The sequence below is a fragment of the Stegodyphus dumicola genome, chromosome 10 (assembly GCF_044657685.1).
Source record: "Stegodyphus dumicola isolate Sdum_Otavi_A_Nest chromosome 10, ASM4465768v1".
Lineage (NCBI taxonomy): Eukaryota > Metazoa > Arthropoda > Arachnida > Araneae > Eresidae > Stegodyphus > Stegodyphus dumicola.
Genome location: NC_140777.1, coordinates 161,958,635 through 161,984,359, shown reverse-complemented (window position 1 = coordinate 161,984,359; position 25,725 = coordinate 161,958,635). Strand labels below are relative to the sequence as shown.

The window sequence follows — 25,725 nt, the reverse complement described above, 5'->3', positions numbered from 1 at the left end:
GCGGAAAAATCAGACGTACGATGATCTAGAATTAGTTGAAAAGGTATTATCTGTTTTACATTATTTTATAATTGTTTTTAAAAAAGTACAATTTTAAATAATTAAAAGTTTAATATATATTATAGATAAGTAGATATATTTATTAATAATAATATAACAATACATTAATACAATTAATTACTATTTATGCATTTTTCTTGCCATTGAATGAAGCAAATTTATCAATTACTTCATCATAGTCGATCATTTCAAATTTTTCTCTTTCCACATTTAAAAATGCTAGATGACTTAGGGGATCTTGTCCCATCGTTGATTATAAATAGGTCAAAATTTATTTTAATTTTCTGAACGAACGTTCATAGCTAGAATTTGACAATGAAATAGTAAGGAATATTTGAAATGCGTCTCTTAGGTTTGGAAAAACATTTTCTCCATAGATCTGTAATAGCGTTTTAAGTTTAGTTTCTTTTCTACTGCGGAGTAACATTTTGCAGTCACATTCCCTGCTCAAAACAATTAGGGAATATTATTATGGTATAAAATAACCATATAATCGACAACCTTTTTAACAAAAGGAAATAGAAAAGAGTATAAAGGAAAATTTTAACGTTTACGAAGTTGGGAATGTGCAAACTTAGTCTGTGACGATGAAAACTGTGCGTTTTAGATAAGGAGTAAAGAGCGATGTGCAGCATTCCTTTTGTAGAAAGAGATTAAAAACAATTGACACGTTTTGAATGCTTTGGAGCAGTGAATATACGATGTCTCAGCAAGATGACTAATCGGTAGCCAGGAAGGCCATCAGTCGTTTACAGGAGAGTCAAAGACAATCCATTCTAGCGGAATCTTTAGGAGTTTCCCAAAACGTCATTTCCAGCTTATGGGAGTCGGTTTTGGGAAACTAGATATGTTTGAAAAATTCAGAACAATGTTGTGTTATCGTTTTAAAACAAAAAGCAAAAGCTATACGTCCATTACGTTTTTTTTTTTTTTTTTTTTTTTTTTTTTTTTTTTTAACTACACTCACGTTTGTGAAAATTGCAACACCATGAAGGACTTACGCGAGTGAGCTGAAATTTTCAGGAAATGCAAAGTAGCGCATGATATGCAAATGATTAGAATTGCAAATCCGTAGCGCATGCGTATGCTGAGCAGCGCCCTCTGAACGGCTGATGGATCCGAATAAATAGACGGCTGTAGCGAGGCGTGTATGGTTATCGGTGGTTATCTGCTAGTGGTAAACGTTAACTCAATCTGTACTTATGCCTCGTCGACGAAAGAGAGCGAGATTTGAACAACTTACAGAATTTGAACGAGGGAGAATCATCGGCCTTCGTGAAGCTGGATTGTCGTATCGTGCAGTAGCCTCTCGTGTGCAGCGTAACAGCAGCACAGTGATGCGCGTTTGGAAGCAGTGGACGGACGAGTGTCGGACAACTCGGAAATCCGGGAGTGGACCCCGAAATGTGACGTCAGCTCGCGATGATAGACACCTGGTCCGCATGGCGCGGACTAACCGTACAGCTTCCTCTAGACAATTGGCAGCACTGTGGTCAATAGCTACAGGTGTTTCATTGTGTGCTTCATCAATTCGTAGACGTCTGCTGCAGTGTGGACTGCGCGCACGGACTCCTTTATACAGAATCCCCCTAACGCACGACCATCGCCGCCTGCGGCTACAATGGGCCAATCAGCATAGAGACTGGCGTGCTGATTGGCAGCATGTCGTGTTTTCTGACGAATCCCGCTTTAATTTGTGGTACCATGATGGCCGCATTCGTGTCAGATGCTATGCCGGTGAACGCCACCTTGCGGAGTGCATTATCGAACGCCACGGTGGACGAACACCCGGAGTTATGGTCTGGGGCGCCATAGCATATCATAGACGATCTCAATTGCTACGAATTGTGGGCAATTTGAACAGCAACCGGTATATCCGTGAAGTTCTACAGCCCGAAGCTGTTCCCTTCCTTCAAAGCTTGCCAGGCGCTGTATTTCAACAGGACAATGCCCGCCCTCATACTGCTCGGATTGTTAAATCCTTCTTTGCAGCGCAGCAGGTACAGCTTCTTCCTTGGCCTGCGTGTTCCCCGGATATGTCGCCAATTGAACATGTGTGGGATGTCATTGGTTGGCGTCTTGCTCGTGATCCTCGTCCTGTTGCGTCTGCAGACGAACTTTGGGTACGCATACAAACGATATGGAATGCTCTTCCTCAGTCAGACATTCAAACTTTGTTTGACTCCATGCCACGTCGTATAGCAGCACTTATTGCGGCGCGTGGTGGCCACACAAAATACTGATTCTGATCTCTTGTTCTTGTTTGTTTGCTTTGAACATTTAATCATTTATTTGTACCACTACCACTCAACTGTGTATTAAATTGCATTCAATTATGACGATTCCTTCTTGGTGTTGCAATTTTCACAAACGTGAGTGTATATCTTTATTTTTAGAGAAATAAAGTGGTCAGAAAGAACATTTTGTATGCGGAGATGTACTGAAAACATTTTATTACCCATTTTATCAGACAAATCGAGAAAATAAATAATTAATTAGATTACAATAATTATTAATTTTGAATATATTTTCCAGAAATCGATCAAAATAAAAACTGAAATTTTCCGGAAAATATTGTTTGGAGACCATTTGGCGTCCCTCTGAGAGCGCCGGCCGGGGCATCATACACCCCCTTCCCCGCCCTCTCGCTACGCCACTGTCGAGTGGCTCCTAGAGATGAAGAAAAAATGAAAGAAGATTCCCTTTAAAGAGACTTATCTAACATTTTTATCGAAGAAAATTTCTCATCTAAACAAAAATTGCTTCCTTGTCTTTTTCTAGTTATCTCTCTCGTATCTTTCGTAATCTTTTCGTAATCTCTCTTTTCTACAAGTACAGTACAATTAAATTAAGTTTTCGTCTATTTTATGTGTTTATAGTTTATACTTAATACCATCGGTGGTCGAGGACCGAATTAATCCATTTTAAATAAATTATTATGGAAAAAATTGCTTTAATAACGAACATTTCGGTTGCCGAACGGTTTTCGGGATCGAATTAGGTTCGGGAATCGAGGCATAACTTTAGTTAAATATCCATTAATCGATACTCATTACTGATAATACAGAACGTTTTTATCTGTGGTACAAAACTCACGGAAACTATCGAAAAAGAAATTAGTGACTTAGATCCCTTTATACTTCGAATAGAAATTTAAATTTTTTTACCAGATTTTGGGAGGGGCTGCAAAATAAAAATTGTTGATTGGGCCATTAATATTTCTATGTTAGAGGAAACAACACTGAGGGCAAAATTTGTTGTTTGTTTCCGCTGAGAAATTAATCGCACTGTAAGTGCATAAACTGTACATCTGCAAATTTTGCACATAAATGTATGAACCACTTTTTAGTTAAATGTTTGCTATGCACAGTCAATAGAAAACGTTAGATTTTTATATTTATGGAATTTTCCACCTTTAATATCAAAACTGTGCCCATAAAATTCTCTTCTATATTATTCTGAGACATTTTAATTGGAAGTCCATGTCTAAAATTAAAATTTGAATAAATAATTCTTATATTTTACTCTGTGTAATAAAAAATATCCACTCGTTTATTATAATGTAGCATATCTTTTATCTTGATTAGATAAACGAATACTGTGTTCAACAGTATTTACCTTTCAGCGTTTATGATGACGATATCGGCAAACTTGCCTCTCTCGAGAGATCCGTGTGTACTTGACTTCCCTAGTGCAGCTGCAGCATTGATCGTGGCTGCATGAAGAGCTTCTGACATAGTCATGCGACATAAGACGCAAGCAAGATGCATCACAAGTGGCTAAAAAGAATATGTAAAGATGCAATAATAATAATATAAAGGTAATATGTTTGTTATTTTTAATTTGACATTGGCTTCAAATATTAATGATTTCTACTGGCAGTCGGTGGGAAGAAGGATTGAGCATATGTGGTCTTTATTGCTATAAAAGATGTTTCAGAAAGATTATACAGTTTAACATTTCTTGAAAGACAGGTCAGAGATTTAGATGGAGCCTGGCTCAGTTTTTTGGCTAAACCGTACTTATAATCGGAACATGGCCGAACCTCAAGTAAGATGATCTTTGTTTAATTGAAAGGTATTATAAACATAAAATTCTGTTTCTTTAATGCAACATATCTTTTTATCATTGGTAAAACAGATATTGATGCTAGCTGCCAAGGTTTGCTCTTGTATTACGTCATTGAGCTCTAGTCTGCTCAAAAGCAACTTCTTTTGGGTTTTTGTCTCCCACTTGTGTAAGTAAATGACTTTAGCTCTGGGAAGAGCAGTCACTCCTTCATTTGAGCCACACGTTCATGAATGATGGCTACCTCTACAACCAGCTCCTTCACTCTTCATCGCTATTACAAAATAATTCCAGAGCTTTTCCTATTGCGGTTCGTTTATTAAAAGACATATTGCCAAATCAGAAGACCTTTTTACTCCTTTTTAAGAATTCATCTTCACGAAATTTAATGCTATCTGTACGATAATTTTCAAAAATTTTATTGATTCAGGGATAGTGCTTCGGCCCAGGAACACTTTCTCTTCGGCCTTCGGCCACCTACGACTGTTGAAAAGAGCCTGACATTTTTTGTCTACTGACCTTGCCAGGCCAAAGAACATGCATTTAAAGGAGGAAAGATTTCACAGACGTAATGCAAACCAGTTTACTGCTGCGCCACTCATTCGTGGAGGGACAAATTTTCGTCGCCAAATCACCAGGTGTACATAAAACTGAGGAATACCGTACAAAACAAAAGAACCTCTAGGATTTGTTCTTTGACAAAACCTTTCGCGATAATTTAAATTCAGATTTTCGTACGTTATTTTATTCACAATAAATGATCCATTAATTAATCTACTTGCACGGATCATTGATTTGATTTACAGCGTGGAAAAAAATGGTGTAACAGAAGTTTGAACTCTTGACAAACGTGACTTTGACACTTCGGCATGTGCAAAAAGATGCTAACGCTGCATGGTTAGGTTAGGTTATTTGATTAAGACAAAGCAATCGAGGACTATCTGCTTGTTAAGGTTGGATTGGATAGCCTTGTAAAGTAAAACTACGAGCATATTTTTTCCCTCTGCGGTTGACGGAGCCACTTCTGCTTTGGCGAAGCTTTCGTGCGTAAAATACACGTTCTTTTGTCAGACGTCTTTCTTTTTCAATGCAGCAAAATGCGAAAGAAAACTTGAATACGTGATAGACAAATCGTCCATTACCAAATGATATCTCTTTAGAAAAAGAAGTATTTACGGAATTTACTCATCCGATTAAGAAGGTTTTAAATAAATAGGAAGCCATATAAAGAAGTAGCATTATCTAACCTCAGAGGATACTGTTTAAAACTTCTCTTTTCTTCTTTCATTTATTTATTTATTTTTTTTCCATTCTTTTTTAGGATGCCTTGATTTAACGGTCATCTAATTACCATTAGTTCATATTAAATAACAAATATTTAAATTTATTTTAAATACTATTTAATTTTATTTTTGAGTTATGAATTTTTACTTAATTATTTATTAATAATCATCATTTCTGACGACCTTCAACAGGGTTTTGATACTTCAAATTGTAGAAATTAAGCCCGTACTTTTAATTTAAGAAATAAATGCTATAAAGTTGTCTTTCAGATTACAATAGCTCGGTAACTATTATCTTTCAGCAAAATACGGACAGATTTTATACAGATCTAATAAATAACAGTAACACGAAAAGTGTTTTTAATAATCTGAATGAGAAAAACCAATAAACATGCATCCGTGAACACATTAAAATGTATAAAAATAAAATATAATGATTAATAACATTCGATATGATTTTCCAATTTTCAGACGGTAAATCGGAAACGTATGCAAAGCAAGGTTCTTTAGTATACTAAAGGTTAGGCCAGGAACCCAGGAACGGAAACAGTATGCCATTGGTTGCTGGTATTGACGTCACCCGAGTGAATCCATGGACCTTATAAGAAATAGAGTAACCCAAATGGGTTTTCTCCCTCGTCTGACGCGTTCCCGCCTGTCACCTTGGTCACATCCGAAGGAATAGGGACGACTTGCAGAAATTTAACAGTAGTTGCCTATTGCAACGTGTATAATTGTCAAGATAAAGTTGGTTGTAACGCCTCATTTCACAAATTAGAATTTCTGCATATTTTTATTTTTGAAAATGAGACTGATTTTTAAAAATTTAGCTTATTTATCAAGCATAATTAGCGTTCCAAATAATTATAGAGCTATTGCATGCTTTCAGGGGTGGATATTTTTTTAGCTTTTTCTATGCTGTAGGGAAATTTGTAACTACTTCTTTTAGAAAATAATATTTTTAATCTCAACTAATAGGAAATTTCAAACAAGCAATTTTTATGCTTTTCATTGGTGTAAAAAAAAGTAAAAAATACTAAAATATTTAAAAACGAAATTTTGAAAGTTTTGTTTTAAATTCTAAATTGTGCTGCTTTTTTAAAATTTATAGATGAGTATTATAGCACAATTTCTATAAAGGAATTTTATTTCAATTATATTTCATAATACATCATAGTGATAAACACTTTTGACTCCTTAATTTTTATACATTTAATTCTAATATTAAAATTGTATTTAACCGTAATAATTAATTTTGTTTGTATTTTACAGTGATTATTTTTAGTTCTGCATAAGATTTTTTTTTTTTATTTACGGTTAATTTAATTTATTAGCTCGAAGCGGCATTTTGCGCTGTTTCACTATAAATGTCCGTATCTCCTTGCAAATTGCTGTTACCAAATATTATCGCCCTGTATTATATTTAAAGAAATTAAATAATGAAGAATCTGCATGAATACATGTATGTTTCTCGCACTGTGACAAAAACGACGGTATCTAGAGCCATCAAATTTTGAATAATGTAATCCTCCACCCGAATATGGGCATCTGGACGGCCGAATTTCGAATTTGTTTTATTATCTATTTCATATTTTGTAAAACTTTAACGGATTTTTGATTAAAAAATTCAACGATTTTGTAGTGAGCAATGGCAACACTGTACGGAAAGTAACATTTTTATCTCCAGTGCGGAAATTCTAAAGATATGCTGTTTTCAAATGTTACGGGAGATGTTTCAAATGTGGTTTACGGGCGAAGAACATGATATTCAATAAATATAGGTAACACACAAAACTTAAAAAAAGGTTCTTTTTTGGCTTTCAGCACCCTTTTAGAAGTTGAACCAAGCAATTTTGCATTTAGATCTCGTACGTAGTTATCAGGTGTAAGATGAAGAGCACATATTCTTGCATTTTCGATGTTGGAATTATCTGATTTTTTGCAGCGAACAATCCATAACTTACGAAGTTCCGGATCACTTGGAAAATGATGGTATGTGATACCCTGACTTCTAGTTTTTCCTTCTAAATTCTGACATAACGATACAGCACAATTTGCAATTTCTAATCAGGTATAATAGCAAATCAACAACACAAATCAAATGAAACTGTTGATGCAACGAATGTAAACAAACTCCAAGAACTAACGACTGTCACTCACACGACGTCATGCGCACGCGGCATAATTTTCTCCCGGCACTTCGCATCGCTTTTGGGCCACCTCTGTATGCAGAGTACTATAAGCACAATTATTCTAAAATATTGTACAGACAAACATGAAAAGTCAATTATGCTTTCGCTGGGAACGGGGCCATGGGCTTAGATGATAACTGGACTTGATGACCACTTATACAAAGGCAACACGCGTAGGGGAATGCAAAAAATTCCTTATGATGTAAATTTCTAAAAAATCCATTTTTTACCAGAGAAAAGTGAAAATACATAAACAGGGAAGACATATTTCCATTTACACAAATGAATTTTTTTAAATGAATTTTCAAATGAATTTAGAATAATTTACTTATAGAATACATTTTTTTATATGTGACCAATGCAATCAACATATCATCTATTTCTTTTCGTTACGTAAAAGTCATTTAAGTCATTTAATTTTGATAAATTTCTTCGCAGTCAGTTTTGGATATTACAGAACCAGTTTTATTTGAAGGCAATATTGTAGGAAAGAAGATCCAGTATTTACTTTGGGAAGGAGACATATGGCTCTCTGGCATTGACTAAAAAATATGTTCATGCATTAACGCAAAATTGTATTTTGTAACCTACTTTTGACCCCACCCTCAAATGAAAAAAAAAAAATCAAATAAAAATCTAGTGATGTAATTATTTGTTTTCAATCTCCCCCACCGTAAAAATTTTCTGCGGACGCCCATTTTTTGTGCACTGTATAAAAAATTAATTTTAGTCTTTAGGAAACCTAAAACTTAAACAAACCTTTATGATAAATCAAAGTTGATATGGTTTATCTTTGTCACTGTATGCTTGCATTGGCCACATGATTATGATCAGAAGGGAAAATTTCTCTTGTTGATTTCAATTAGTAAATTTAATTTGCCTGCCGATAGGTAACGGTACTTCAGAGTTCTGGTTTGGAAGCATCTGTAATTTATTGCAACATTGTTTCCGAAATATTATGTACAGATTTAATCAGCATTCCTCAAAATTTCAATTTCAGGGGATATTAATCAAATTTTGGAAGGCAGGTCAAATACCTTAATACGGAAAACGTAACAATAACTAAGATGCAAAACGTAAAATCAGAATATAGGCGCTCTATTTTTCATTTTAAAGATGAATAAAAACTAATTAGTGCGAAAATGAATAGGTTGCATGCAGTATTGAACCAAGAAATAAAAAAAGAAGCTTTCTGGAAAGAATGTCCTTGGTCTACCCAAGAAGCAGAAAAACAAAGGGATATTCCTTAAGGGACATCCTCTTAATTCTAGAATCAGTACTAGATGACTGAATAATTCTTGAGGTAAAGAATGCCCACGTCTTGTTGATGTTTTGTTCGCCTTAACTCGAAAAGAAACCTTTTATGGATTTTGAAACAATTTCCGCAGTTATGTATGAAATTCGATATCATTTTTTTTTTTGTTTTGTTTTAATTTAAATACTTAATTATTGGTTTCTTTTAGGAAGTGCCATTCACCTTAGCGACGCCACTAAATCTAGCAATTTAGTTTTAATATAATTTTCGTGTAGCAGTTGTCCTAAATATAAGGTCCAAATGATATGATAAAATTTAACATGTCTCACATTTATTAATGCTTTATTCATAGTATTTAAATAATAGCGGAAAAAACATTTATTAAGAGCGATGACATTTTTTAAAAGCATTTGTAACAACTATATGGCATGAAATTAACAAAATTAGAGCTTGACATATATTTAAATCTGCAATAACAGAAAATGAAAATTTGCGTAAGTATTATCCACATAGCTACCCAATCTTTGCCATCAGCTCTTACATTTTTATAATGCCGCACGAGAGTGCAAAGCCCTAGTGTTGATATTGTCTATATAGTTAATCAACAGAAGCTATAGTATGGACTTTAAATGCGGAAAGATACGTAATAAAGTAATTTTTTCTAAAGGAATTTCTTACCATGGCAAGGCAGAAAGCATTGGGATTAAAATCTGATCCTAATGCAATTGGAACTCCTGCTTCAACCATTTTGTGAACAGGTGGAGGTTGCAATTTTAACATGTAAGCAGTAGTTGGTAAGATGACAGCTATCGAGCCACTTTTAGCCATGGCTTGGATTCCAGTATCACTTATCTCTTCTAGATGGGATATAGCGTCTGCTTTCAACTCTGCTCCCATCTAATAAAAATAAACTACATTAATTTTTTTTTCATGAGTTGAATAGTTGTTTGTTCTGTTGTTTATATAGTTGAAAAACGATATCTATTAAAAAAGAGTACCAGTAAAAATTATAGCTCTTCACAATCATGATATTTTAAGGGAGGAGGGAATAGAAACTCAAGTTTTAAGTTCGAATTGCTAAATGATACCTAAACCTTTTACTTTGATTTATGCGTCCATCGTACGTTTCTTCTCGTATTAAAAAAAAAAATGTATACTTTAAACAAACAAGAACTTAAAGTAGCTAAAATTTTAATATATCTGTAAGAGGAAAACTACATTAAATGGAACTGAAAATTAAGTAAATTCCTGGACATTTTACTTTATTTAAAGTTAAGTTATTCTAGCTTAAATACTGTTTTAAACCCAAGAAAGCGTAAGAACTAACTACACACATGCATATACAAGCAACAAACAACTCGCATAGTAAACATACGCACCGACTAAAAAATGGCTCACATTATGTATGAATCATGGGAGAATTGTATCACAATAAATGAAAGATAAATTTGTTTTATTTTATTTCTTGAACAACGCCTAAATACAGAAAACTCCTCTGTGCGTACACAAAGATAACCAGAAAAGAGCGGGCAAATTCATATATTTTTAATATTGTGTTACCAGGAAGAACTGGTAATTATCTTCAAGTCGAAAGTTTATTCAGTCAGAAGTGAGCAGAAGTCCAGGTATCACCCAAACAATGGTATTCCGATAAAATGAGGCTGATGTGTTCAGTGGCAATACTACGCATTACTTCGCGACCATCATAGAGAAGAGAGAGACCACTTTAAACTTGAACTTTTAAAATAACAAAGATTGATATGGAAGAAGGTCAAAAAAGAGTTGAGTCTTACACTTTCCACTGAAAATCTCAGACAAAATTGAACTAAAAAACTAAAAGGCTATGTACATACTTAGCGTACGTTAATATTTTTAAAACTAATTCATTAATAAATTCCCTTTTTAAAAATGTTTTACGAATTTTGGACCAATCTTGGGAACAGACTAAAACTATTCTCGTAGTAATTAATGTACGGGAAAACAAATCCCGTGTGACGAAAGATATCGGGAAATGGATTATATTTTTAATGCGAGGCTCTTTTTTTCTTATTGTATAATTATATTGTTATGTGCGTACGGGTTCGTAATGGAATGAATGCACACAGAAACGGAGGAAAAAAGGGGGAAAGCAGGGGAAGTAGAAAATAATAAAAGTATTAATATAAACTAATTTAATGTTGAAGTCATAATAAATAAATATGCATAGTTCTTAGTAATTAATTTATAATTATACGGAGGCAAGTCAAAAAGTAAGTTACACTTGAGTAAAAATGCCACAAAGTAAACGGATAAATGGAATAAAGTTTCTTTATTGAAACAACATAAGTCCTTTTTCGATGCAGTCTCCAAAGGAATTGAAACATTTATCTCACCGTAAAATTATGTTTTCTATTGCAGTAAAATAGAAATGTCATTCAGCTTTTCCAACCATTTCAATACAGCCAGTTTAAGTTCGTTATCGATCCGAAAATGTCTTCATTTGTCCAAACAAATGAAAATTGTACAACCCTAAAAGTCAGAACTGTATAATTGGCGGGTCCATACCTCCCATTTGAATTTTTTGTAGCAACGTTTATGCATTCTGAACTGCTTGGGGTTTGGCATTATCGTGAAGAAGTATGATGCTATCACTTAATTTGTACGGAGACTGTCTTTGATTGCTTTTCTCAAGTTAAGTAATGTTTTGCAATATAAGTCGACTGTTATTGCCGTCCCTTTAGCCACGAATTTGATGCAAACGACATCTTCATAGTCGAAAAACACGATGGCTACGACTTCTCTGCAGCTGACGGTTGAACTTTGGGTATTTGCCTTGTAGGAGAGGTCTTGAGTAGTCCTCCATAATGGAGCGTTTCATTGTGGGGGTGAAGTGGTGAAACCACGATTCGTCTCCTGTGATTATGCAAAGTAGGAGTTTGTTATCTTCTGTAGCACATGTTTGTAGAAGACTGAAATAGGACCATTAAAACATGTGGCACGCATGTCGTACACAGCTTTCGATACTGCAGGTGTTCGTGAAAAATGAAATACGCACATCCACATGGAATGCCTAACACTCCTTAATTTTTAAGCGTCGATTGTCCCGGAGAACGTGCTCCACAAACGCAGACATTTACAACTCTGATGGAGATTGATGATTGCCCTGGATGTTAATCGTCAGTGATATCGCTGGGGCCATTTTCAAATTACCCACACCACTTCGAAATTGTGGCCATGATATTGCTTGCTTGACATAAACAGCAATAATTTCAGATTGAACTTCTGTGCAATTCAAGCATTTAATGCATAAAAAAGTGTAGTTCCTCTTCCTTCCCACTTGAGTATGGATGTAGCTCACGCGAGGTTAATAACCTCTCTCCAAACACATTCAATGGAAAAGTACCAACTAGCTACCTTTCCTTCAGAACTCTTATGTCTATTTTGCGGCTCCGCGAACTTACTACGCTTTATTTACAATACGTTGCTAACTTACGTTAAGTGTAAATTACTTTTTTATTTTCCTTCGTAAATGAATTCTTAAAATTACAGACAAGTATGTATGATTATGTAATAAGAAAAGGAACATTTCAAAATATTTCGCGACCTTTCTTCCGAGAACTGCTCTAAAGCATTTGAGATTCTCATCTATACAAATATAAATATTGTGCGCTTTAATTTAAGTTTACAATACTTTGAAATTTATCATAGATCTAAGCTTGTAAAGTCCTACAATTTTATTTGGAGTGGAATTTCATTGAAAATTTAGCGTATCCTGGCAAGAAATCAAACTTTCTCTTCAGTGCACTGGATTATTATGTTGGCAACTACTCCACAAGAATACATAACAGAAATATTTTTCCCCTCCCCAGTTAATAGGCAAATAGCCCGAGGCTTTGTCATAATCACACACACACACACACCTCCCCAGTTTAAGGACAGATGGGTGAGGAGAGGATCTACAACCGGTCAGTCCAAGTCAATAACCAGTGATCACCCACTATATTTTCAGTTTTCTTGCTGCTATAGAGATATTAGCATTTTTAAATCGAAGAACATTTGAAAACTTCACTACGTCTGAAGAGAATGAAACCCAGTATTATGTACTGAACTATTTCACCAAAAGCATAAATACCTTTAATTCCTTACAACCTAAAGGATGTTTTTAATTCCTTACAACCTGAGCTGTATAATAGAGTTCTTAGTGGGTACATTAAAGCAGCAAATAATGATAGAATTTAAAGCTAGACTATTTGACAAAATATATATCTTTAATGAAATCAATTTATTGGGCAAGGAACTAACACTATATGCAACTATTTCGTTATAACTTTCTTTATCAAAATTATTATTTATTTAATTATTTTGTACTTTCAATAGCTCCAATATTCACTATTCAGAAATAATCTAAAGTTCTTAGGTCTGTTATTAAGTTCTACCTACATTAAGTTTAAGTTCAGAATACCTCTGCTGCCCCTATCGGATGTAATTCATCTCCATGGAAGTTAAGTCTCAGCCCCATTTCTCTACCAGCATCAAGTATCCGTCGTGATTGCTGGGCATCGAAGACACCTTTTTCACAAAAGACATCGATGCTGTCTACACTGATTTCTCCAGAATCCATTAACTTCTGGAGAATAGGTAGATGCTGATTCAGAATTGCTTCGGTTGCTTCATCAGAAGTCATGCCGCTAAAAAAAAAAAAAAAAAAAAAAAAAAAATATTATCTATTTAAGCAGAAAATCAATGTTATGTAATATTAAATAACTGTCGGTTATACATTTCGTGTGTCCAGCACAGGATGCCTTCATATAAAGCGTAGCCCAATTTTTACACTTGCATCCGTCTGAAGAGGAAAATGTATGCAAAAATTTAAATAAACACAGCTATTTTCTTCGATAAAGCTTTTCACTCTTTTCATATTTTTAAATCGCGCAGTCATTAAGTTTATGATTGGGATTACCACTAGACACCGCAGTGAAAGCCCCTCGGCTATTGTATTTTATCATATTGTATCCCGGTCTTATTTGGTGCATGAAAAATTCATGCATTAATGAAACATTTAATCCTTTTCAGTCTTCAAGGTAGAAATTAAGGACTCTAGTTGAAGTTATTGAAGTTTTTATTTCCTAGTTTCTAGTATTTCAGATTTTCCAGTAAAAGTTTCTAATATTTTTTCTTTCAATCCAAAATTTATCAAATTTGAGAAAAGATGGCTTTTAAAATTTAATTTCAGTTCTTCTTTTTGTCAAGAGCAGCAATACCTCGCATAGTTCGATTTTGATCAACTCAGATTCATTTTAGATCGGTTTGAATATTTCTAAACAAATTAATTTAATTGAGCAAAATCAAAATAAATTCTAGAAAATTAGCACATAGGATTATTTTCTAATACATAAATAATCGTTTTCCACCTTTATATTAAAATATTTTGGTCGGTTCCCTTTTACGCGGTTTTAAAATGCAATGAGTACATATTTCAGCTTTTAAACATATTAATTTAATTGAGCAAAATCAAAAGAAATTCTAGAAAATTAGTTCACAGAATTATTTTTAATACATAAATAATTGTTTTTCACCTTTATACTACAATCTTTTGTGAGATTCATTTTTACGCGGTTTTTTTTTTAAATTATGCGACGAAGTACATAGTTCAGCTTTTCCGGGATTCTATACCCTGACCATTCGTTCTTGAACTTTCACGATAATTATCAGCTGAGCAATTCTAAAAAAATATTGGAATGATTGAAACCTTCTCAGAGCATATAGAAGTTGATTTCGATTTTGAATATAGCCTTAGAGTTCTCCGAACGGTAAACCATGCAATTCGTCATTACAAAGTAATGTATGCAGAGAAAAAGGCAAAGAAGAAAATGTGCACATAAAATCGATATTGCAGATTGAGAGAATCAAAAGTGAATTTCAAAATACATGTGTTTTAAACAAATATTTTTAATTAATGCATTTTAATTTAGGAATCGTGCTTTATTTATTGAAAAACGGGGGGGGGGAGTTATTTTTTGTACATAATGAATTCCCGGTTAGATCCGTTTCAAACAATCCGGGATATTGGTGGAATTGATTATTCGAATTATGCGAGATATTATTGTATCTAGACATCAAACCGGAAGAAAAATATGTTAACAAAAATTAAATGATGAGATTAAAAGCTTGCTTTATTTTATGCAAAAGGAGAAAATGCAAACAAAAACTTGTGGTAGAATATTTTAGACATGCATTACTTGGGAACAGCATGAGCACCACAGAATGTAGATGATAATTCCACCGAACTTCTCTTTTTTGCTTGTTCGATAACTCGCAGTATTTTCATTTCCGTTTCTGGATCCAGTCCATAGCCAGATTTAGCTTCGACTAATGTAGTTCCAGCTCTCAACATTTCCTCCAACCTTGCTAGCAATAAACGCAGTAACGTTTCTTCAGATGCCTGTCTCGTATGTTTAACTGTATGGTAAATTCCACCTCCAGCTTTATGAACATCCATGTATGTTGCTCCCGCCAACTAAAAATAATTTTTTCCACATTGTAAATTAAAAAGAAAATCATACTAAGAAAATTACAAAAATCAAAATTCGTGTCTATGTATTTAGAATGGTGCGTGAAATGTCAAAGAGGATGAAAATTCGAAGAGGTATGGCCGAAAGCTCAACCTTAATAAACCCTTAATAAATTTATTACTCAAATCCCCTTCGAATTCCTCGAATAAAGACGTAATAGCTGCTCTCTGCTCTACTACGTTTGCCACATTATCATCACTAGAACAATACGCAAACCTTATGACCATTCTCAGCTCTACTGAATTTATTGATATTTTTATAAAACGTTGCATAAATTTTCTGCTGCATTTGAGAACATCTCTATGAAAAACTGCAGGGATTAAGAATGCCTCCACACTGAACCGTGCTTAAATATAAGCTATTATACGAAAATATTCATTCAAAAAATTCAGAGCTCGATGTGATATCCTCTCAATACCTAGCGTTTTCAAGAGCAGTAAATTGTAGCCTTGAAAACATTACCGATTTCATGTATGAACATTCAGTCCTTGGCCGCCCTGAAATCAGTTATCATAAGGAGAGTTCGCCTTCCTTGAAGAGGTTGTATGCTAACAAGGTTCACATGTTAAATGAGTCATGAATATTGGCTCTGTGATACTCTACACATTAAAAATTTATTAAGACATTTTCAGTGTATGGCTCTTCATGTACCATTGTGTACCTTCTTACAACATTCATGCCGATATTCAAATAAAATTTTTTAAGTGATGATGGCATAAAAAGTGTTTGTAAAAGAAGACTATAGGCTTTATTTCCTTAAATACTGTTAAGAGTCGTCGGAGGCATATGGAAGGCCATCAGTAAAGGTAAGCGAAATTAAATGAATTCAAATAATGAATATTGAGTATGCAAATTAAGCAAAATGTAAAGAAATTTAAAAAAAATTATTACATTAAGTTAAATTATTAACGAATGATTAAATAATACATTATGATGCTTTTGCTCATCTTATTTGGGATTCCAGAACGAAAAGTAATCCGAGGTGGGTTTTGGTGGGCTCCGACTAATTCAAGTTTCTGTTCTGTATAAGTGTCTGCAGTTAAAAAGTGTCTTGAATTTAAAGTGAAAAAAATTCACAGAATGATCTTTACTCTGTGGATGGAAAGGATTCTGTGAAGAATATCTGTCTTTGTAGACGAAGCATTACAATTAATAAGATAATAATTGTTATTTTAATGAATTACTCAACAAGGCCTATCATTACGCGTAAAAGCACTCAACGCGCGCTTCATAAATATTTTCAATAAAAAATTAAGAGGCCATTTACATATTTAAGGATGAATGCTACTTTATTCGGAAACGAAACTAATCGCCGAAATGAGGAAATTTTGTTTTCTAGCTCTTCCATAAATTTTTTCCTAAAGTTTTGAATTTTAGTTGGCAATGTGTATACAGAAAATGACCAAGATTAATAAATTTGGTGCTGAATATCTTTTGAATTCTGTAGATAAGAGTAAGATATATATATATTTTTTTAAAATTAGAAATTCGGTTTTTAGCTATTCATAATGAAAATTTTACTGTTTGGAAATTTAAATCTTCAATGTTTATTCAATTATTAGATTAATTTAATGAAACTCTTACCAACCCATATTCTTGGGATTGCTTTGCAAAATTCACTTTGATTTAATATAAAATATTCAGTTAATATAAAATAATTTTATTTTGACAGAGAAAATAAGTTATTATATATAATAAGAGTTATTAATAGATAATAAGAAATCGAATTGGATCTAGTTTTTCATACCAATCAAAGACGTCGTGCATTCTTTCTTATTTATTTTTCTTCCATTATTTAATTTAAATTTTATTTTACTGCCTCATTTTTCACCAGCCGGTGATATAAACAGCAGCCCGACACATTATGCGTATATCTTTCTGCAACATAGAGACTATGAAAAGAATAATACAAAAGGTTGCTAAATTTATAAAATGTCTTTATATAAAGATATTTTTATGCGCTAAAAGTCTAATTTTTTGTAACAAGAAGAGAATAAAATATTCGAAGGAACTTCATTCCAGATTCTCCAGAATGATAAAAAGGGCTTTTTATATAAGTAATTTTTTCAACGACTGCACCATCCCCATCTTCCTTTATAAAGGAAAGCTACCAAAATAAATTCAAAAATCTGATATTAATAACAGATCGAATAAATATTCTGGTCAAGAAATCTTCGCATAGCCGACTAATTAATAGTTTACTAGTTATAATAACACTGCTACGTGTTATTATAACTAGTAAACTATTAATTATTATTAATACTAACTAGGTTATTATTAACACTATTATTAACACTAACTAGGTTATAGTTTACTAGTTGTAATAACACTGCATGGAAGGATGACACTTACAGGCGGACGTAGTCGTAGATTCACCGTGTACTTTGTATTTCTTTATGAAGCAACTCTTTAGATGTATCTGATTCACATCATTATGGGCACAATATGCACTCCACATTTTTGAAAGTTTAGCTCAATGGATGATATACAATAGCTCAATGATGGTATACAGAAGTGAGCAGCAACCCGTTGTTACTCAGAGCAAGGAAAAACATGAAAAGGGACTAAACGCACTTCAGCAGAAACTTGAAATACAGAGTCAAAAGTTTTAGTTCTTAGTTGAAATCTTTAATCTGACATGAAAAGACATCTGGATTACGTAAGGTAGTATATGACGTGGATTAATTCTGAAATGACACATTTTAGACTGATACGTTATAAATAGTTACTATTTTTAGGACAGATGGGGGAACGTACCCATATTGAAATGAAGAATAACGGGCTTAAAATTAGAGATTTGCTTTCATATATATTTACAAGCTATACATGTATAAGTCATATATATATATGTTATATGAATCGGGATCTTACTGTAGAATCAATTTTAATTTAAATTTTTTAATTGTTTAAACTTACTTTTATTAATTTTGCATTTTTAAATTACAAATTCCATTTTTTGTTTCCACAATAGTACATATTTACAATTTAAATTTTCCTTCGCATTTCTTAGAAAATAATTTCGTCATTTATACATTCTCTATTAAATTGAAAATTTTTAATCTTCGCAGCGATAGTGCAAGATTTTACTTAAGTCCTTTTAAAGTAAATTTTGAAATTCCTTAAATTTAAGGTTTTTTTTTTTCCTTGTATTTCTTTAATATGTATATATGTGTACACATAAGATAAAAAGTACGTAAATCAATGCAGTAGCCCCTTAATACTTCATTTTAATTTGGGTAATTAGTTCTGTTCTAAAAACAGTAACTGCGTATAATAAACTTCTCTGGAATGCGTCATTTCTAGATTAATCCATATCATATGACTTTTCCACAACGCTTTGACGACAGTAACTTACGTAAGCTTTCAGCCAACTGGAATTTTAGAACTTTATAAATTATCCAATCAAAATGATATCGAAGTAGAAACTAACGCACTCAATTAAGATTTTGTCCTGAACACATCTGACTTTGCATCTCCTTTTCGACCAAGACCGATTTTGCATCTTTTTCGACTCGAGTCAGATTGCTGTTTCTTTCCTTAAAATTGTAAATATTTTGAAACAGCTACGATTGTACCAAGTTACGTGTAGTGTATTTGTGGTCGCAAATGTTAATTAAAGCAAAAATGAGCATTTAATTCAGACACGACTGCAAAATGCTTCTTAGTGCATGTACATGACTTCAAGTACGGATCAACTTGAATCAGTCAACATTCCTGAGTTATTGTTATTACATGTATATAAATGGACTTTAATTTCATCTGAAATATAAACCAAAATATGGAAGTATAAAATATAAAAAATTACCTTCATCGAAAATTCGTCCACTCTATCTCCTGCCCAGACAGGATGTGTATGAGCATCCACTAGTCCTTAAAAATATTTTATGATTTGAATTAATAAAAACTAAAAAATTCAAGGTTATTTGTACAAAATACCATACGTTGTAGGTCTGGAATGTGATATGACATTTTATATCGAGAATCAAGAACATATAGTGCAAATACAATAGTACTTGTTATCAAATTCACACTATTCCATCATTTTATTTTAGTTAAGACCATTTGTTTGCGGCTTTCAAGTGTATTTAAAATGAAGAACACTAACATGGAAATTCAACTGTATGATAGCATTATTCGACATTTGAATAAAATCTGAAAACTGGTTTTGAGAAGAATAGCTGGGAAATACGTCTGAATGATAAAAAGAAAATAAAACAATTCATTTTCTCGCACGTTAAGATCTAATTATTTTAAACTGTTTGCGTAACTTAGAGCTTCATTTAAAAGAGAATATTCGGCCCACCAGCGACCAAGTGGTAAGGTAAAGTCTGTAAACGCTGGTAGTTTTTTTTTTTTTTTTTTTTTTTTTCAATGGCAGATTGTGAACAATTACAAATGTAACCCATTAATCTATACAAGTCCATTAATCTATACAAGGCCGAATGTGGTGGCCTCTTTATTATGGAGGCACCTGATAGGGGAGCCCACCATCACCTTTCCTATGAAGGGACGGACAGTTACAGCCATGCCTTCTCCGGGATTCGAACCCAGGCCCTTCGGCATCGCAGTCAGCTTCCCTGACCACCATACCGACTGAGCGGCCTGAACGCTCGTAGTTCCGATCTGGTTTCGATTCCAGGCGAACTGCATGAGTGTTTTCGTGGCATTTTCCTACGTATGACGTGTTATTCGAGCCAGTTTCCCTTAGAAAGTCCTCCACGAAGTTATCCCTTCTTTATAGGCAGATAGCCCTCTCGTGCTTAGCCATAATTTAATAAATTAAACAAAATAAAACCAAAAGAGAACAAGCGGAATTTTTCACCTCCTTCCTCCAGTAGAGTTTCTCCCTTTTCTTCAGAAGCAGAGGCATTGGCAAGCATTTTAAAAATGCCTTTCTGCCAGCCATCTTCAACTTGATATTCTTCATTAACGCGACGATTTGTGTTACATAGCAATACTTAACTGTTGACGTAACTGACGATTGCAATTTTTGTCTGTGCTATAATTTCTCATTTAGACTTTCATTTTCAAGCAATCCGCAGTTATTACGACTTGTTTTTAAACTATTATTTGTTACATTGCTACAATTTTTGTATATGTGCAAATAATTTTAGTGAAATTATATGTAAATTGCAGTATCTCTTGTATAATGTACCATGAAAGGCCACAGAAATGCGAAGATTTGATGGAAAAATAAGATTACAGGTATAAGTCCATTTAACAGTAAGGTAAATGGCGCCATGTTGGCCTAATCCCCGTATAACTGTAACTGGATCCGGTCCTATGTAACTGTAACTGTGTATGATTTTCAATTTCGAGAAATCAAATCACGGGAAAACTTTACAGAACCAAAAAAGCATCAATTCTCAGTTTAGGAGTTTAGCTCTGAGTACTGAGAGATCGCTATGTAAGCTTACGCAATGAGCCTTTGCATATTCTCTCAGGTACAATGTTCTTAGCAGTTTTAAGGATAACTACTGTTTGTGCTCTGTCGTACTGAAAAGATCTGTAAGAGTACTTTTGTGAAAAGTTCCAGAATTTTATAAAGTGTTTCTTTTGGGAAAATAAATTTTATCAAGCTGTCACCGGTTCTGTGTACATTACGAACCTGCACACATGTAATAATATTATCCTCTACTCTGTTCTACATTTCTTTCACGTATTCGACTATATCTAAGACAAGGATTTTTTTTTTTTTTTTTTTTTTTTTTTTTTTTCAGAATTCAGTAATCTGTATTCCTTGTGAGTCGAAAAGCGCTATTCTGTTAGTGGATATACCATGCTGGTATTTTAGTTTAATAGATTTAATAATTGTGAGCAGAGCTACGCTGAATGTGAGGCAATTGAGACACTTCCCCAAGGTAAAAAATGAAAAAGAGCGCAAAATGAAAATATAGTGACATATGTTAATGTAAAAGTGTAAAAAGCGTTGTAGAGAGCGCAATTTTTAAGTTTTATTAAGGCATATTGAAAACTTTTGGTGCAACTCAGATTCCAAGATTTATTTTTGTATTTGCAGATAAAAGCAAAAGCAAAAAAAATCAGCATAACTAATTAATGATATCGTTGGATAACATAAAGTGTTGTCCAAAATGAATGTCAATTTTCTCGGAAGCAATATAATTTATGTTTTAAATTCTAAATAAATTTTCTAATCCTGTCTCTTAAAAAAGTAGCGCCTATCGTCCATAGCTTTCGGTTTGCAAAATATTCTCCTTTCAGCTAATATTTATTAAAGTTTTAAAACTTTTGAACCCTAAGATCGTAATTCTAACTGTTATTGAAGGTTTTTATTTTTCTAAAACACTGATATACAGTATTATCTCATTATCATTTTCTTTCAGTATCATGCGCATATTAGTCTGAATCGCAATAAATTTTCTCAAACTCAAATTCCAGCTTCGTACGGTTTCCGAATGCGCGATCTGAAGCAGCTGACAAGCCGGAAAATTTTTATAAATAAATTTAAAAAAATTTTTTTTTTCACTTTCTTAATATTTAATCAAAACATAAATAATAATAATACAAAAGGAAGAATTCAAATTTATATTTACTTTCTATCTGAAATCTAATGGTTGTTACTGGCTAAAATATTAATTTTTCAGACTTACACTTATTTCAAATAATTCTAATATATCCAATTAAGCCCTAATTACTTAAACTACAAATGAACAAATTATGAAAACCTTCCAAGTTAGACAAAAGAGAATAAATAATGACAACCTACACTTTCTTTTATTTATAAAATTTTCTTCGATACAATTAGAAAAAATACGCATGTCAGTATATAAATAATTATATACTTTTTTATTTCTTACAACGACTTCACATCTAATGGTGTTTCGATTGTGATAAGTTTATAAACTTGGTGGAAACTTACTAGAAACTATCTTCATCACGATCATCGGTTTCTTTTCTTAGAATTAAGTTTTAACTGATAAAAGGAAAAAAAAATAATAATAATAAAGTATTCCGAAACAAAGCAATTCTTATTTCAAAAATTCATGACCGAGTGTATTTATCTTTTCATAAAGCACAAATAAAAAGTAATCAAAGTTGTATTCTTGAATAAGATTAATATCACTTTGTCAATTAATTTGCACTTGTAGCTTTACTTGTTGTTTGGTTGTTCTCGTTCATTCTCAAGAATAATGCAAACAATGTAAAATCGGATTCCAATTCATAAAAATATCTACATCTTTCTTTAAAGTCTTGGCGCAATACTTTTTCTTTTTTCGGAAAAAACTAATTTCTTAATACTGAGGATAAAATGATTCCTAAACAAAGTGGAGTTTTTGCCGCCTCGGGCGGTATATGAATTTTTGATCCTGTTGATATACAAACAAATTATCGAGTCATTGTTAGGTTATTTTGAAGCAGAAGATGTGAAAAATGTGCAATGCCCTCCCCAGGAATCGAGCCTGTACCTCTCAAATATACGCCGAGTGTACTACGCCACGAAGGCATGCCGGAAGGAAAGAGAAAATATCTTATATACTTTCAGAGATCGACTGGGGATTAGAGAACCCAGTTCGCAGATACTGGTGGTGACGAATTATTATCCACCATCCTTTATGTTCGGGCGCCAATGTAGATTCATTAGGTTAGTTAGGAGGAGGAGATATGAAAAATGTGCAGTGCGCTCGACAGGACTCGAACCTGGACCTCTGGTATACGCGCCGACTGCGCTACTGTTACACCACGAATGCATTCCTTAAGGAGGGAGAAAATATCTTATAAAGTAACGAAAAAAAATGTCTAAATGACATACAAAGAAATAAATTAAAATTCTACTTTCATTTTGAAAAAAAAGGAAAAGAAAAGAAAAACACCTTGATTCCAAATTTCAGAATTATATTATTTATTATCATATTACTTGTTTTTATTGATAGCAAAACCATCAATGACGTGGTAGAGATCTACGTGATTGCTCCACTTACTGTTATGTAGATTGTATGGAAAGATTTCTTCATTGCAAAATAAAGATTTATAGTTCCGAAATATTTTTTAAATGATTTTTATTCAGAAAACTGTTCTCACAACTAACAGTAACAGCAGCTCTGAGGAAAGTTCGTAATAGTATTACAATATTTGAAACTTTATTCTGAAGAGTGTATTTTGGAATAAACTGAAAAATTCAGAAGGACCTTCCTTGAACGTTCCTGTTTCGTTTTCCTTAGCAGTAATGAAAATAAAACCCTGAAATCCTCCTCTTTGAAGGAAGAATTCTTCCTTGTGAATGCCACCGCGATTACAAAAGTTTCGACGGAATATAAAAAAGGTATAACAAGAGTATGCAGCTGGTGAAATCTCGTGGTGATTTCTTTAAATATTTTATCTAGAGTAAAAACAATTTTTCGACTCAATTTAATTCCCGTATGGCAATTTAGTATCTCATTATTCTTCCTGTGGCTTTACGATCGGCGCGGATAAGCTCTGCAAAATGATGTCTCAAGCGAAAAATGCCGTCCGCAAAAAATATGCCGCCCAGGGCGAACCATCCCTCTCTAGCTACTCCGCTACCTAAATACTGTGACATTACCCTGTGTTTTGATATTTCCCGTAGAAATTTTCTTTATTCTGATGGTTTTATGATAGTATTTTTTCCAATAATTCCAATTTTGTTCTAATTTTCGCAATATATATATATATATATATATATATATTTTTAACATATATATATATTTAAGCCTATGTCCAGTTAATCCTCCCACAGTTAATCGGGAGTCAACTGTATTAGAGAATTTGGTTCCTGTGAAAAGCAGTAAAATTTCGTAATAATCCGAATATAAGATAATGTCATATGTGATGAGCTTGCATTTTTCGAAGGTATTTTAGGGGGAAAAGTGGCATTTACATATAGCTTCACATATGTGAGCCTATCTTATTGTGAAACTTTTGTATAGAAAGGTAATTCAGTAATTTAAATATCACACTTTTAGTTGAAGCAAAATAATCGCACTTTCTTTTAACTTCAAAATTAAGAAATATGAGGAAAATTACTATACCTTACAAATATTAGGAGCTGCTTACAAAACAGACGAACTTAATAACAGGGTAAAATTTACGGGGAAAATATGAAGATATATCTAAGTTAGTATGTTTCACTAAAGTGGTAAAAGAAAGTTGAGAAGTAAGTACAAATATCTCAATTGATATAAAAGACAGCCATACCTGGAAGAACACATTTTCCTGATGCGTCAATTTTATTTAAAAATTTAGCAGATTTGTATTTTTCTGCGATTTCTGTATCAGGTCCTATATCACTAATATAGCCATCTCTAATGAAAGAAAGGTATAGAAATGCAATAAAGTAGATGAAATTTAAACAGAAAAGATCAGAAGCTTTGCATAAAATTCCATTTTACCTGGAAACTACGATACTAAATCCACTGCCAGCACTTTTATCGAGCACAGCAACATTTTTTAAACCACGACCCGTAACGACGCGTTCACCATTCTTAACCACCTGGACAACCTGCTTCGCAGAATGTATGAGAAGCTTATAGCATTCCTCCGACGCCATGTCTGCTACTTCAAATGTGTGACTAGCATCTGATGCAGATTTTGCCGTCAATACATCTTATCTGTGAACTTGCAGCTAAGATAAGATTAAACATTTCTGGAGCTGACTGTGTTTGGAAGATGAAAGATTATACATTTACTATCATTACTGGAATCCTGAAATTCAAAGCACATCTACTTTTGGAATTAAGGCTTTTATTTCTTTATATTTGTACTAATCATACTTATTATTTTTGCTTTCAAAAGATGCTTAAACGTAAACGGGGGGGGGGGAAGAAGGTACAAGGAAGAATAATGTGTGATACATACTTACGTATATATATTTTTGGCATATTAATTTAAACGTCAGCGTTCCTGGATTTTATTTTGTAGTCCAAAGGTGCAATTTGCCCAAAAGATATTTGGCATTTTGCGTTGGTTCACTATAAGTGATGGTTCACTTTTCAGATTGTTGCCACCAAATATTATCGCCCTGTATTATATTTAAAGAAGCTAAATAATGAAGAATCTGCAAAAATGTATGTATGTTTCTCGCACTGTGATAAAACCAAAGTACCTAGAGCCATCAAATTTTGAATAACGTAATCCTCCTGCGAATATGGGCATCTGGAAGCCCAAATTTGAAATTTAGAATTTGTTTTATTATTGATTTCATATTTTGTAAAACTTTAACAAATTTTTGATTAACAAACTCAAGGACTTCAAAGCGATCAATGGCAATGTTGTACAGAAAAACATTTTTTTATCTCCAGCGCGCGAGACTGTGAATCGGAAATTCTAAAGATATGCTC

The 25,725-nt window shown here is 33.2% G+C and overlaps 1 protein-coding gene across 2 annotated transcripts in view; it reads right to left on the bottom strand.

The window, feature by feature from the left end:
• Positions 1-24,970, bottom strand: part of LOC118181671 (putative imidazolonepropionase) — a 30,621-nt gene extending 5,651 nt beyond the window's left edge. The window contains exons 1-7 of one of the 2 annotated variants that reach the window (XM_035350850.2): positions 24,778-24,968; positions 24,584-24,690; positions 19,215-19,279; positions 15,077-15,354; positions 13,300-13,525; positions 9,537-9,755; positions 3,679-3,839 (exon numbers count right to left, since the gene is read on the bottom strand). In XM_035350850.2, coding sequence (XP_035206741.1) covers positions 3,679-3,839; positions 9,537-9,755; positions 13,300-13,525; positions 15,077-15,354; positions 19,215-19,279; positions 24,584-24,690; positions 24,778-24,935 — 1,214 coding nt within the window. In that variant the 5' untranslated portion in view covers positions 24,936-24,968. Of the gene's footprint in view, positions 1-3,678; positions 3,840-9,536; positions 9,756-13,299; positions 13,526-15,076; positions 15,355-19,214; positions 19,280-24,583; positions 24,691-24,777 lie in introns of both variants that reach the window. The other variant, XM_035350851.2, reaches the window with a different exon arrangement.
• Between the last annotated feature and the right edge of the window lie 755 nt (positions 24,971-25,725).